At 46.1% G+C, this 13,300-nt stretch overlaps 1 protein-coding gene across 2 annotated transcripts in view; it reads right to left on the bottom strand.

The window, feature by feature from the left end:
* Positions 1-560: 560 nt before the first annotated feature.
* PDE4B (phosphodiesterase 4B) overlaps positions 561-13,300 on the bottom strand; it is a gene marked incomplete at both ends in the record, with an annotated part of 191,791 nt that continues 179,051 nt past the window's right edge. For both annotated transcript variants that reach the window (XM_082003044.1, XM_082003045.1), the window contains 9 exons: positions 561-926; positions 3,699-3,881; positions 4,908-5,030; positions 5,127-5,281; positions 5,991-6,090; positions 6,661-6,825; positions 6,951-7,049; positions 7,629-7,807; positions 10,844-10,937. In XM_082003044.1, coding sequence (XP_081859170.1) covers positions 561-926; positions 3,699-3,881; positions 4,908-5,030; positions 5,127-5,281; positions 5,991-6,090; positions 6,661-6,825; positions 6,951-7,049; positions 7,629-7,807; positions 10,844-10,937 — 1,464 coding nt within the window. The remainder of the gene's footprint in view (positions 927-3,698; positions 3,882-4,907; positions 5,031-5,126; positions 5,282-5,990; positions 6,091-6,660; positions 6,826-6,950; positions 7,050-7,628; positions 7,808-10,843; positions 10,938-13,300) is intronic.

Here is a 13,300-nt window from a genome sequence, read left to right as displayed (position 1 = left end):
AAGTGACAGGTATTGCCCATGAAAAAAGGAAGACTGCTTCTTGTAACAGGAAGAATCAAAAAAGTATCCGTCAATTTTGAAACACTTTGTGTCACTTTTTATACCAAACTCCGTGTATTTAATTAACAGACTCTTGAAAAGACATGAAAGTGTTTACAAAGAAGGCACACAGGTCTGCAGACAGGTGGTCAGGTGGACAGGTTTTATATGGAGAGTTATTAATCAGTAGTTTCTATCAGTCTAACTGGTATAAATTCCCAAACTAACAGTATAAAATCTCTCAGTTGTGTGTCATTTACTCTTCAGTCACGACCCAAGCCAGCTCCAGGACAACACCACGCTCTTGGCTGACAAGGCTTAAGCCACAATGTTAATCACCTGTTAATTTCCTGAGCAATCATTCACTACACGATCCTTAACCCTGACTCCAGTCTCAAGTAGCTGGGAAGATCTTTGAGCCAATGTTAGACACAGGCCTCAGACCCAGGCTGCAGGCTAGTCCGTGCGACTGCTCGCACGTTCATTAAGTGTTTAAAAGCCACTCACACAGGGACAGGGCATTATGTGTCGACAGGAGACGTATCTTCTGTCACAATTTCTACGTTGGCCTCCCTCTGTGAATCCTCTTCCCCTGGGTCGGCCACGCAGAGTGTCTTTGTATTGCTGAAGTAGCCGATGCTCTCGCCGTCCTTCTCCGGTCCATCCGAATCCTCCTCCTCCAGCGTCAGTTCAAACTGGAACTTCTCCATCAGGCTCTGACAGTCCCTGCCCCGCTCCTCCAGCGGAGGAGATGGGCTCTGAGGTATCATGCTCTGGTACCAGTTCCTGTTGTCCTCCAGCGTGTCCAGGATGTCCTGGGCATCGGGCTGCACCAGGTCAGCCCATGTCTCCCAGAGCGGATGGACGATGTAGTCAATGAATCCCACCTGAGAAACACAGGAACATGCACGCTTAGCGGAAGGGAACAGCTAGGAGCAGATGGGTGTCTAAAAAGTTCAAATGCTGTTAATGCACGATTTTTACAAGCAAAATACCCGCCCCAGAGCAAGTCCCCAAACCAGCACAACCTAGTGGCAGACAGAATCATCCGATACCCAAAGCTGCAGCTACCGCATTGGGCTAGGTTGAGGTCTTGTCCAAAATCAAACCTTGGATGAAAGTTTAACTACAAGCAGGAGCCACCCGGAAACTCAGCGACGGAGCTGCCCATCCTACCCCTGGCTGCGTGCATGATTTTAAATACCCCTGTAGGCATCCCTCCCTGACCAGCGGCTCAAGCCCTGCCCTGCAGAAGTGGGGGTGAGCCATCGCTCTGAAGACACGACATCCCACCGAGGGATGCCTCTTACCAGCTGCTAGCGCGCAGAGGCGTTTTAGACCATCGCTGCCTCTACCCTAAGCGTTGAGAGAGTTTGCTGTCTCTCAGACAGGGCTCCCCGGTGACTGCGAGCAAGGCTGGCGCATTTACGGCCACGCTGCTGTTACTGATGTGGCTGGCGGCTGTGAAAACGCCGCCGCTCCCAGGGCGAGCACCCGCCCGAGCGCCGAATGCCACCGCTTTTACGGACTGAAGTTTGACCTTTAGGCATATTTTGCTACGGTGGGTAGTTTTGTACTTGAACTGTTCTGTGGTGCTGCGTCTTTATAGACATTTCAGCATTCCTACTCTGCTCTGCCAAAGCAGCCACCGTCTTTCTCTGGCCCTGGTAGAGCTTTCCTTTCCTTTCAGTTTGTTTTGGAAAGAGTGCAGAAAACAGGTCAGCTCATCCCAAGAAGTTACTCCTCCTGCACGAACGAACGCGGACAGACCGCTGTTGCCCGAGTCCGGTGGAATGACGCGCCAGCGGTGGAAATAGTGGGGGTTGCGGCCGAGTCGGTCGGTCCTTCCGCCGGTCGGCGCGTAAGCTCTGAGCTAAATCATTTTTCAATTGTCTGACTAAGAGGACGTACGTCCAGGATGGAGAAAACTGAATGGCCATAAAGAGGATTGAAATTCTTCCGTCTTGGCAGAATGTGTCACTTCTCGCTCCGCTGGACAACATTTCTGTGCAGCAGGAAAATGGCTCTCGGAGGGGCCAGATTCAACGTGCAGATGTTTGCTTTGGAAATCACACATGCCTCCTTCAGACACAACAGGATGTCAATAGAACCATTAACATTCAATTGTAACATACTGTTGAGGCAGCTCAAACAAAAAGGTGATGAAAATTTCCTGCAGCACATGTTCCGGAGCACTTTTAAAGTGAAAAAAATCTCCGTATGGTTAGCTGATGGCTTTGCCACCACCCAAAATGTTCAAGGGCTATACAGCACCAGTGGCTAGAGATCGGTCACTTCGTAACGAGGTCATTGTTCCTTTAAACAAACAGCCCAAACCACGGAATAGCTGGCCAGATGGTTGAGCACTGGTCTTAAAATATTTTGATGCAAAGAGGTACCCTTTAGAGCTTTGAAATACTTGCATACTATTTTCCCATCAGTTCCTCATTTCAGCCCAGAACGCACATGCCACCTCCATTTCTTCTTTGCCACTAGTTGGGATTTCAATGGTAGCCATTTCGTGCAATTCCTGTTCTTTTCACATAGCAAAAATGCCATTTTAAAACCCCTCTGAAGTGCGTACGTGAAACAAAAAATTAACTGGAGCTCACATGCAGAGCACATGGGCATTTTCTGGCCAAGCCTGGCCGAAGGATTCATTTCTTGTTAGGTTAACAAATAAGACAGATTTTTCCAACAAAATCACCATGCGGTTGAGTGAATAATTTTGAAACCACTTGGCTTAGCCCTAGAGGACATTTGGAAATAATTATCATCAATTTTGTTACTTATTCAAGCTGAAAAACCTCAATGATGACTTGCTCGAGTCATTTGAAAACAACAACCAAGGCACCATTATATAAAGATTGGAATATGTTTAGGCAAACATAAATTACCAGCTTCATTACAGACTAAGCGGGTGAAATTTTACAGCCCGTGCTACACAGGTCAGAACAAAATCTGACCTTGAAACCGTTTAATCTATGAATCAGAACGAGGGATGAGCCAGTTAATCTCAAAACCCAAGACATACCCAGCTCCTTTTAAGGTTTGTATTGACATAAATAATTATTTCTTTGACTTGACCCAGCACACAGCAGCTCCGTCAGACCTCGTAACTTAACCGGCCAGATCACGCACTGCAAAACGGTTCTGCACGAGGCTGAGTAATGACTGACATCCAGACTTTTCCAGCGCCCTGACGCGGGTCTCGGCTGCGAGAGGCTCCTAACCCGGCAGCTCAAGGGAGTGGCATTGCTCTAACAGGGGGTATAACATCTGTAGATTTAGGAGGTGCTAATTAAGGAGGCTGGAGGGCATGAAGGCAGAAGAGACCTGGCAGAAGGGGAGATCAGAATTGCACTTTTCAAGCCTGGGGAACAAAAGGAAACCAACTCGCTCTGGAAACTGGGACGCAAACAGGGCAAGATGAAGATGCATTTGGAAATGAGGAGATGCCAAGGGGTACATAAAGGAGTCTGAACAGCCTCGCCGGTCTGTATGAGCTTCAGGCACGGCTGGATGTCAGGGTCAATCAGAACCAACCCTCTGAACAGTTGGCTGTTTGCCTAATTGTGCTAGAGAAAGCAGATGAATTGTGTCTCCTCTTTAAAAAGACAAGCTTAGGCAGTACAAAAATGCAGCTCACGGCCAATTACCTGTGATTTTTCCACTGACGCTGTGTGTTTGTCGCACATCGGACTGATTTCCATTCCTCTTTCTCGCTCTTTGTCTCCCTGCTGGAAGAACTCCTCCATGATCCTGTCCGTCCACTGCCGGTACAGCTCCAGAGACTTTGTGGGATTACTCAAGTCCGCACAATGTACCATATTTCGGAGAACCTGCAATTACATTAATCAGAAAACTCATAAAATCAAATGGAAAAAGAGGATGGTTTCAAGCTGTATCTGCTTTCTTAATTCAGAACATTTAACCACAAGACTCTTCGATTATGCAACAGCTTATAAAAATACTAACATCATAACATCTCCGTATATGAGACGAGCTGCTACAGTCCGCCTCAGAAGTAAAACAAGCTATATGTTTTTCAGACAACTTGGTACTTACAGAGCGTGCAGTTGTGTTAATTACATCATATAGGCTTGTTTGTGAATGCAGGTGCTTCCCACCATTCAAAATTTATTTTCATGCTCTCAGATGGTTAAATGCTCCTACTTTATTAAATGAGTAATATCCCTTCCACACACACAAAACATGCGCCTGACTAACTGTGGCTGCAAGGATTTAGACAACCGAGTGACCTGTTTTAACATCAGCAGTCTTAAATAAAAACGTAAGGAGAGTTTTCCCATGAGTCTGTTCTTAAGGAGCTGGGCACAGTGGTGAGAAGGTCGGGATGTATCTTGTCCTGCTAACCACCTAACCCCCGTTCCGGTACTGCTTTGTCATTTCTGGAAATCAAGGATTAGATTATATAGCGAACAGATTGTGCATCACTGATTTCAGCTCAGCGCGAGTTGCTTTAGGAATGGAGTTAGAAACGAAATTCTTGCCATCTCGCAGTGCTACGGCAGTCTTGCTATACTTTTTCGACAGGAGAAACAAATGGCAGAAAGCAGCAAGGAAATTCGGGAGCCTTCAAAAACTCACCCTTACAGATTAATCTCAGAAGAATGTGCATGTTTGGAACTCCGTGCTCCAAGCGTTAAAAACATAATCCCCTTTACCTAGAAGATATGGGACCACCCTGTACCTCTTTGTGGTGCAGCACAGAAGAAAATGGTTGCTGAAAACGTAGGTCAGTAGCTCCTATATATGGTCCATTTATAAGCCACAGTAAAAACAGGAGCACGGTTCCTTCAACCCTGAACAAAACACCCAAAATCGAGGAAACTCAGCTATCGTACCTGTATTCTGTCTGTGTAGTTGTCCAGAAGCAGGACTCCTGAACTGGTCACTTTCTTAGTTTCCACCATAGTCTTCAGATCAGCTAACAGACTCATATGCTTGGACATATCTGTCGCCAACACCTTTACAGAAGTGAAAACACAACCTCAGTACGGGCAGCCACACAGAGCAGCCTGTTGTTTGTTGAAGAGGAGGAGCAGGGTGTGCCTGGTTCATACCATGTCGATCACCATCTTCCTGAGCGTCTGACGCTGCTTCTTGCTCAGGTTCTGGAAGATGTCACAGTGCTCCTCTTGAAGCAGTTTGAAACCCACGGCGAGATGGTGGTTCTCCAAGACGGATTCGTCGTTGTACATCAGGGCTAGTTCGGAATCTAGCAAAGCAACATAAATATGTGACCCCAGCGTGTGAAATGTGTGATTTCAAACAGCAAACGCTTGTCCTGGGTACTGAAACGTCTCTCTGTATGCAGTAAATCGGCAAAAGGTTTTCTTTTTTTGCTTCACGTGAGCCAAGAGCGTGCGGTTTTCTAATCTGAGCACATATGTATATAATATAAACAGCCCTTTTCTGGGTTCTAATGAACAAAATAGTACTCGGTTGACTTGGTCATGGGCTTCAGAATCACTGACAACAGAAAGCACGAACCCTGCTAGCGCCCTTTCCAAAAAAGAACAATACCCATATTTTGGAATCCAGATACATGCTTAGCCTGTTGCAGAATACAAATATGAACCACAATATTTAGCTTTATCGTTGTCAATAGCAATAGCATTATTTATCTTGTATTAATAATAAAATTTGCACTCAGGACTGGAAGAATTATTATGCGTTAACAAGTAGTAATATTCACAAGATTCAAGGGCCCTTTGCAAATTGCACTACAATAGCTTCCTTTGTTAGGAATTTCATTTTCATTACTGCTTTATTTCAAAACATCCAACCAGTTTACTGCACAACATTTTGAGAAAGCAATGTGGTCCAAAAGTCGTAATTTGTGATCTCGCTGTAATGGAAAATGCATTTCCACCAGTTTCCAAGTTTTCAGATGAAATTATTATGGTATTTGAAACAAAACTCACTCGTATTAATAAGAAATTGATTGGAGACACCAGGGTGATCCACATCATGAATTGCAGCTGCAAAAATCGCAGCAAGGATTTCCAAATCAGTGAAGACAGCCTAGGAAGGGAAAAAGGAATTTGTCAGAAAAGTCCTTATGTTTTGTCTCTCAACAGTTTGGGAGGCTGATTTAGAGAAACAAATTATGCTTTTAAAATTAGTTTTCTGAGGACAGGACATTTACTCAGAAGAAAGGTCTACAAGCAGCATGTGCTCTGTAAGATGAAACAGATTCCAAGCAAAGCTGTGCTGAAATTTCTTAACGGTGAATTCCCTGGCAGTAAACCGAGCCCTCAGAAGAGCAGGCAGCACGCAGCTTTTTGCAAGTCCGAGTGCTACTGGCGACTGACTCAGTTTAAGGTTTTTCTTCTATGTTCACAGAGGCAGTGTGACGTTTTTAAGCCACCATCCCACATTAAAACGTGACGCCTGACAGATAGACGCCCCGTCCCTGGAAATACCCCAGGTCAGGCTGGACGGGGCTCTGAGCACCCTGACCCGGTTGAAGATGTCCCTGCTCACTGCAGGGGGTTGGACTAGATGGCCTTTCGAGGTCCCTTCCCACCCAAACCATTCTATGACTGTACGATTGCCCAACACAAAGCACTTGGCTCAAACGCGGTAACTCACATCGAGCGCAGGAGTAGAAAGCAGGACATGCGTGGACTGGGCAACATCAGCAGCATGGAGGCTGTTGTGGTAAGCTACGTCCGAATGGTAGTGGTCTTCTAGCGTCATCATGTACGTTACAAAAGTGTCTGATGAGATCTTGAATGTTTTCAGTAGATCTCGCTCCTGTACAATAAATGGTACAAGCATACATGCACATATCAAATGAGGGTGTCACACTGTAGAAGGCAACAAAACAGAAAGCAATTCTGAATTAAAAGAACAGCAAATTTCATCAGAAAATCACGAACCTGAAATATAGCGTACATGATGCAGGTGAGCGGCCTGTTGTGGGAATACCTTGCGACATTAAATATGTTGAGACCCCACTTATTTAAATCTTCCAGTTCCTTTTGAAAGGACAAAAAGGGAATGGTTACAATACTTTTCAAGACAATTCTGCATTTATCACTTGCATCACGTCTTTTGCGTTTTCCCAAGGTTTAAGAGGATACAACATCAGTGTTCATTATGGCAATTACCCAAGCGCATGAACACGCATACCTAATAAAGCACACCAACAGAGTAACTGTGAGGGGCCGATGCCAAAGCGCTTGTACAAGGAGACGACGTTTCTCCGTGGGGCGGGGGAATTATTTGTGATGTGTGTTTCCAGAAGAAATGCCCTGAGAGAGACGAACGCCCCAGAGCCAGTTTGCTGGACAGAGCGTTGTTACATGTTCCTGTGTTCGGTAAGTGCTTTCCTCAGCCTTCACCACCTTTTTTTTTTTCATAATTTTAGGGATATTTTCAAGGAATTTATGAACATAGAATATGCTGTTAGGGCCTGGTAACATTAATTACAGCATTTGTAATGGCTTCAGGGATATTCATTCCAGGTTGGGGGGGGGGGGGCAGTCCTTCCAGCCAGTCCATCCCCAGCTTCCAGAGAACACCGGTTCCCCCACAACTGCAAGAACCTGTCGTACCTTGGCCAGATGGTCCTCCTTTTCTGTTTTCACACCAAATCGTGAAATGCTGGTGTTATTTAAGCTTGAACTATGCATTAATTTTTTCACTCCACTGATCTGTGTCATGAGCTGCTGTTTTTTCTTCTTCTCTCTGTCTTTCTGGGTGGGAGAAGGAATCTCCACATCGTTCTGCTTGTCTGTAACGAATAAAGGTGAAATGAGTCAACACCGTTTGCAGTGCGAGCACCCATCACACCCCCCAAAATCAACCCTTAGCTTTGCTAAGTGGCTCTGCACACCAGTTCAAACCCACGTGTTTCCGCTGGGGGCCTGCTCTCATTTTGGGACTGAACTGAACCAAAATCAAGGCAAAACAGTCACCTAACCTCTGTTTGCCCTCTGCAAGACTGAACCTTCCCACTGAGCCCCGCTGGGACACGAAGCGCCGGGCTGCTTTCACCTTAGCCGTTTCCAAGGTGCAGCACATGCCCAGGAGCTAAGCTCTCCATGCCTGAAGGGCACTGGGTTCTGCTTATGGCAGAACTGTTTAACCGTTTTCAGCAAAACAAAAAAACATATTCAAACACCACATTTTTCCTCAATAAAGCACGTAAGCATATATTTTCACGTTCACTCTCTTGACACTTATTAGGGCCAAACCCATCTCCATACCCCCTGCTCTTAAAACACCAACCCAATAACAAATTGGTCTCTCTGATTTATTAAAGGTTTGCCCGTTACAAAAGTATATAGAATAACATACGGTGCACAGGCCACATTTCTGTTGTCTTGCTCAGAGACAGTAACAATATTAATGCACATTAAGCAGGCACCCAGTGGGGCCCAAACTTGGCTGTGGAGATGTGTTTAACAAATAAATCTAGCCACATGTGCTACTTACTGCCTTTACAATTGATTTATTTGCTGCATTAAAATGAAGATACAGTGGTTCATTACTTTCATACTAACCATTTTTTATGAACTTTTAGAAAATGCTACTATAATCTCTTTGGACCTTTGCATCTTTGAGGACCTCCGGAGGGGCTAGGCATCTAGGCATTAGTTACTTCTGCCTTGACTTAATTAAAAATCTCTGAAATAAGAACTACCAGTGTGTCTGCAACACTGCAATTAAGAAGGAAGGCATTATTCACAGCAACAGTCAAGCTGACATCAACGGGTGTTTCCCTTGTGTGTTTTTGCTTAACAACAGAAGGACTTTCCTCTATATAATCTCCTTAGCAATGACTAACACTAAAGCAGTGTAAAATGCACATTCTTGAACAGAAATCTAATTTGTTAAATCATGATCCTCATGGCTTGGCCATGGGGGTGTCCCCAGGGTGGTGGCAGCAGCAACACTCCTCACCCCTTAGGAAAGGGCATGTGCCGAAAGGCCATCATCATCTTCCCCATATATGTGATGTGGCCAGACACTGTTCTTCATCTCTGCCCTTCGTAGGGATCTAAAGCTGGTGTCCTCGCTCTCGCTGACCAAATACGACTGCAGGACTGGCCCCGCTGCAGAGGACATCATCCCTTGGTGCCTTCCTCAGCTCATTTAATAAAGCCAAGAATTGACGTGGTTTTAGTATCTATAAGTTATTCCCATCTTACAAACACCATTTGCAGATAAATGGTCCATTTTGTTCTATCCATGTAATTCTTTTTTTCCATTCAACTTCCTCAGTTGTAAACTCCTGGTATCTTGTACGTTCTTTTACTTTTTAAACCACATTTTAGGGGAGGAAAAAACCAATTCATAAAGATGTAACAGCACGGCTTCCTAAAAAAGCTTTAAGATCCTTTTAAAAGCTTTACTCATTTCTTACTAATATGAGCAATCAAGCTGCAATATGGCCCAATCTGGAGAGCCTGCACCACTCGGTGTTAAGACAGCCCTCGTACTGCCGCAAAACGGCGAGGACGTCACTGTTACAGAGGATGTGAGAAGCAGCAGAATAGGATGAACAAGACCGTCGTCAAGACCTGCGGAGGGAAATGCAGTTACCTGGCCCAGCCCGAGTACGAGCAATAATCCAGCACCAGCAGCGGCTCCAGCTAATTAGCCCCTGCTGAGATACGAGGTCCGCCGTGCCACGCCACACCGGGGCTTTCCGCTGCAGCACATCCTGCTCCAGAGACAGATGCCTACTGGCAAGAGCTGCTGAACAACAAACTCCCTGAAAATGCCACGGTGGTCACGCTCCCCGGCGCGCCGTGCACGCTCCAGGCTCTGCAGCTGAAGCAGTGGCCTGCTGGCGGGCAGCTAGGCAGTCTCGCTTCTGTTCCCCGATTAATTCATGTTCTGGATGGCACCGTTAAGCTGAGTGATAAGACAGGGCCAACGGATTCCCACAAAGCAGCTATAGACTTATATGGATTATTAATGATGTGATGTGTCCTAAATGCACGCAGTAGTTCCAGCTGCAACCGGCTATTGAAATCACTTTAAAATCCCTTAATGGAAATAATTGTGTGTCATACGGTGAATGCGTTCTGGGCCATCTTAACCGCAGGGCACGAGTCCCCCCCGAGCTCCGGCATCCCACATACACTCAGCATTTGAAGCTGTTGGACTCAGAGATATGTGTATGAGGGTCCTGTACTAAGCCTTGTTTTATACGCAAATGGTCACAAATTCTCAAGCTGCTTGAAAAGACAGAAAATTATATTTTTCATAACAAGTATGTTTTGTAAACACAGAGGATTAATTCATGCCAGTAGTTCTATGAGCTCCAACAAAACTAATGACATGCAAAATAATTCTCTTTACTCCTTATTCTGACTTCCAGTGAAAAATGAGGAAATATCTAATATATAAAATGTCTGGGGTCAAGCTACTTGTCTGAACCCTCTCTCTGAAGGGGGGAAGATGCAGCTGTATGAGGCAGCAGTTGCAAAGACGAGAGCCTGCTGTTGGGCTTGTGTGACTTTGTCCTCTCCGTAAGGTCAACACAAAAATCAAATATTGCATAACACAGCTAGGGGTAGCTTAATTCAATCTGAACTGAAGAACCTTTTGATTTGCAGAGGGAATTCTTTTGTGGACAGACTTATTCAAACACTGCATTATTTTCCTCCCCATATCCATTTTGAAAAGTGAAAAATCAAAACATTTCAATAATGCTCTGCCCCAAAGGAAAACTGGGCACAAGTATCGACTGGTGGGTATTAGGCTGCCATTAATCGTTATCTGTGAGTCACCCCAAGCCTGGGATGCGATGCCTTACCCAGGAAAGTGTTGGAAATGTACTCGGACACCTGGTTACCGGAGCGGCTCATCTCGGAGAGGTGTGTCAGCTCCCGGTTCAGCATCCTCTTGAACTGGGAGGGGAAGAGCACAGACACAAAGATGGCATTTTTCTGAATGCCTTTCCAAATTGATACAGCTTTATCACAAGCAAGTCCACAAACAAGACTTTAAAAGCAAAATTCTGGAGGTATTTGGAAGGGACTCAGAGACATACGGTTTCATTTTAGATACCGTTCAGCAGCATCATGACTAGATACTTCTTTTCAGTACGCTGAACTACAAAATTCATTTCCTCCAAAGACGCACGTTAGCTTTTACTGTAACAAACGAGAAGATAACGTTTCAGGTAGTCTCTCTGAAAGATCAAATTCTCGTATTGGTTTTAAATTCCACATCCCATAACCTTCTTTTGTTCTGCATTTTATAAGTTTGCTCCATTTTGAATTATGCAAGTAAAAAGATAATTGCATACCTTCAGAACGTAACAGAGGAAAAACATGCCATAAAGCTGAAGATCTGCTTGGATCATTACAGTAAAATGTAGGATTTAAGCACTTGTTTGCCCAGATATACATGCTATAATCCTCCTAATTTTCTAATCACACATTTTCACTGCTGCATCATTTTATCCCGCAACAGTGAATTCCCAAAGGAGAAAAAAATTTACATACATGTACGCTGCATGCACAGTACAGACATCGGTTTATCTCTTGCCGTATAGTACGCATAAATAACCATTTAAAAAAGCACGTTTTCCTTATGGAGGTTTTATCCAAGCAACACAGCACAAAAAAAATCAGTCATTCATAAGCTTTCAGGATTTAAACCCACCTTAATATAACCCCAAGATACAGAAAACAAATAGTTTGCTTCAGGCATTTTGGAAAACTCCACGCCACCGTCCACAGATCCTCACGGAAAAATCGCCGGTCAGACGGGAGAGGTCCTCGGGCACACGGACACCCCCCTTCCCCAGTCAATAAAAAAAATCAGCGTTCATCAAAGCCCGAGATCCCCCAAAGCCCGGCAGTCGCTAATCCCAGACAAAGCCAGGCTCGGCATAGCATCTTTGCAGAGGGCTGACCGGGGGTGTATTCGCTCGCAGGAGAGAATAATGAAATCGGGGATCGCAGGAAGAACCGAGAACTAATCCAAATGTGTGCAGCCGGGTGGCTGGAAGCACTTATGAATTATGAATCGTCCTGGTTGCTCAGCTGGCTGAAGGGGGTCCCCGCTCCACGCTAGCCTTGCTCAGCCGAGCTGCGCGACAGAACAGCGATGCCGGCTTCGGAGGGGTTGCCAGCTTTAGTAACACAGCCATCTTTTGATAAGGAAGATTAAAATGGAGTAAGCTCTGTGCATATTTAAATAAGTCAAAAGTAGCCTTCTCCGTTTCGGCGTTTTTTTTAATCCTCTTCGTTACAGAGGCTGAGGCTTTTCAAAGCCAGTATTCACATACGGATTTTTAAAAGCATCATTTTTCACGTTCGCAGTGCGATCACAAATTTTTTTCCCCCACGTGGTAAAGGCCAAACGTAGCAATGTACCAAAATGTACCTTTACAAACTGGAAATATTTTTCACGTAGAGGGTAGAAACTAATAATAATCTTAAATCTGTAATGCCAGCCTGCAATCACAAAGTAAGATTTTAAGAAATTCTTTCTTACAAGAATATGTTCACAATCCAAATTTCAAGATTCAACCATTAACTTTTATTTTAAACTGAAATGCAAGCACTGTATTAGGAAGCCGTAGCTGTCCTTTTAGCACGGAACCAGGAGGAAAGCACGCTGCACCGCGTTCGCGACAGGGATCGCGGCGAGGAGCCGTCGCCGCCGGACGCGGCGCTCCCTGCCGCCGGACGCCCTTGGTGATCGCTGCCTGTAACACGCCGCACGACCGCGGCCAGGATTCCGAAAATACAGGTGCAGTCTTCGGTCTAAAACGATTTCCTTTCTCCGGCCGCCTTGATTAAACGTTGTCAGCCTCGCTCGGCATGACGTCACGAGGCTTCCCGGCGTGCGTGGGGGCAGCCGGGGCCGCGTCGCGCCCCCAGCCTCCGCTGCCGGCCGGCGCAGAGCCTGCCCACGGCCCACGCGCGGCTCCCTGCTGGCCCAGGCCGCCGGACCGGCACCGAGCGCCACGGAAATCGCGCCTCGCTGCCCAGGCACGCCGGGGCACTGACGGGACACCCGCTCAGCCTTTCGGCCGCAGGAGCCACGCCGAGCGAATGACGGCGTGCGCCCAGCTTCTTCTCTCCTTACAGTCACGACTGTCGGAGCTGGACAGCTGATGCCACCTCCCTTTGACCACGCGGCTGCTCGGACTCGGCCACCACCACCGCCTCTGCCGTCTTCTCTGGCAGCAAAACCCGCCTTGCCCTGCCAGCGCGAATGTCACGCAGCGAGCCCCACCTCCCCAGCCGCTCCGCCA

Source organism: Phaethon aethereus (assembly GCF_964289735.1).
Source record: "Phaethon aethereus genome assembly, chromosome: 8".
Classification (NCBI taxonomy): domain Eukaryota; kingdom Metazoa; phylum Chordata; class Aves; order Phaethontiformes; family Phaethontidae; genus Phaethon; species Phaethon aethereus.
Note: the sequence above shows the minus strand (reverse complement) of the source record. Positions and strands in the feature narration are given on the sequence as shown.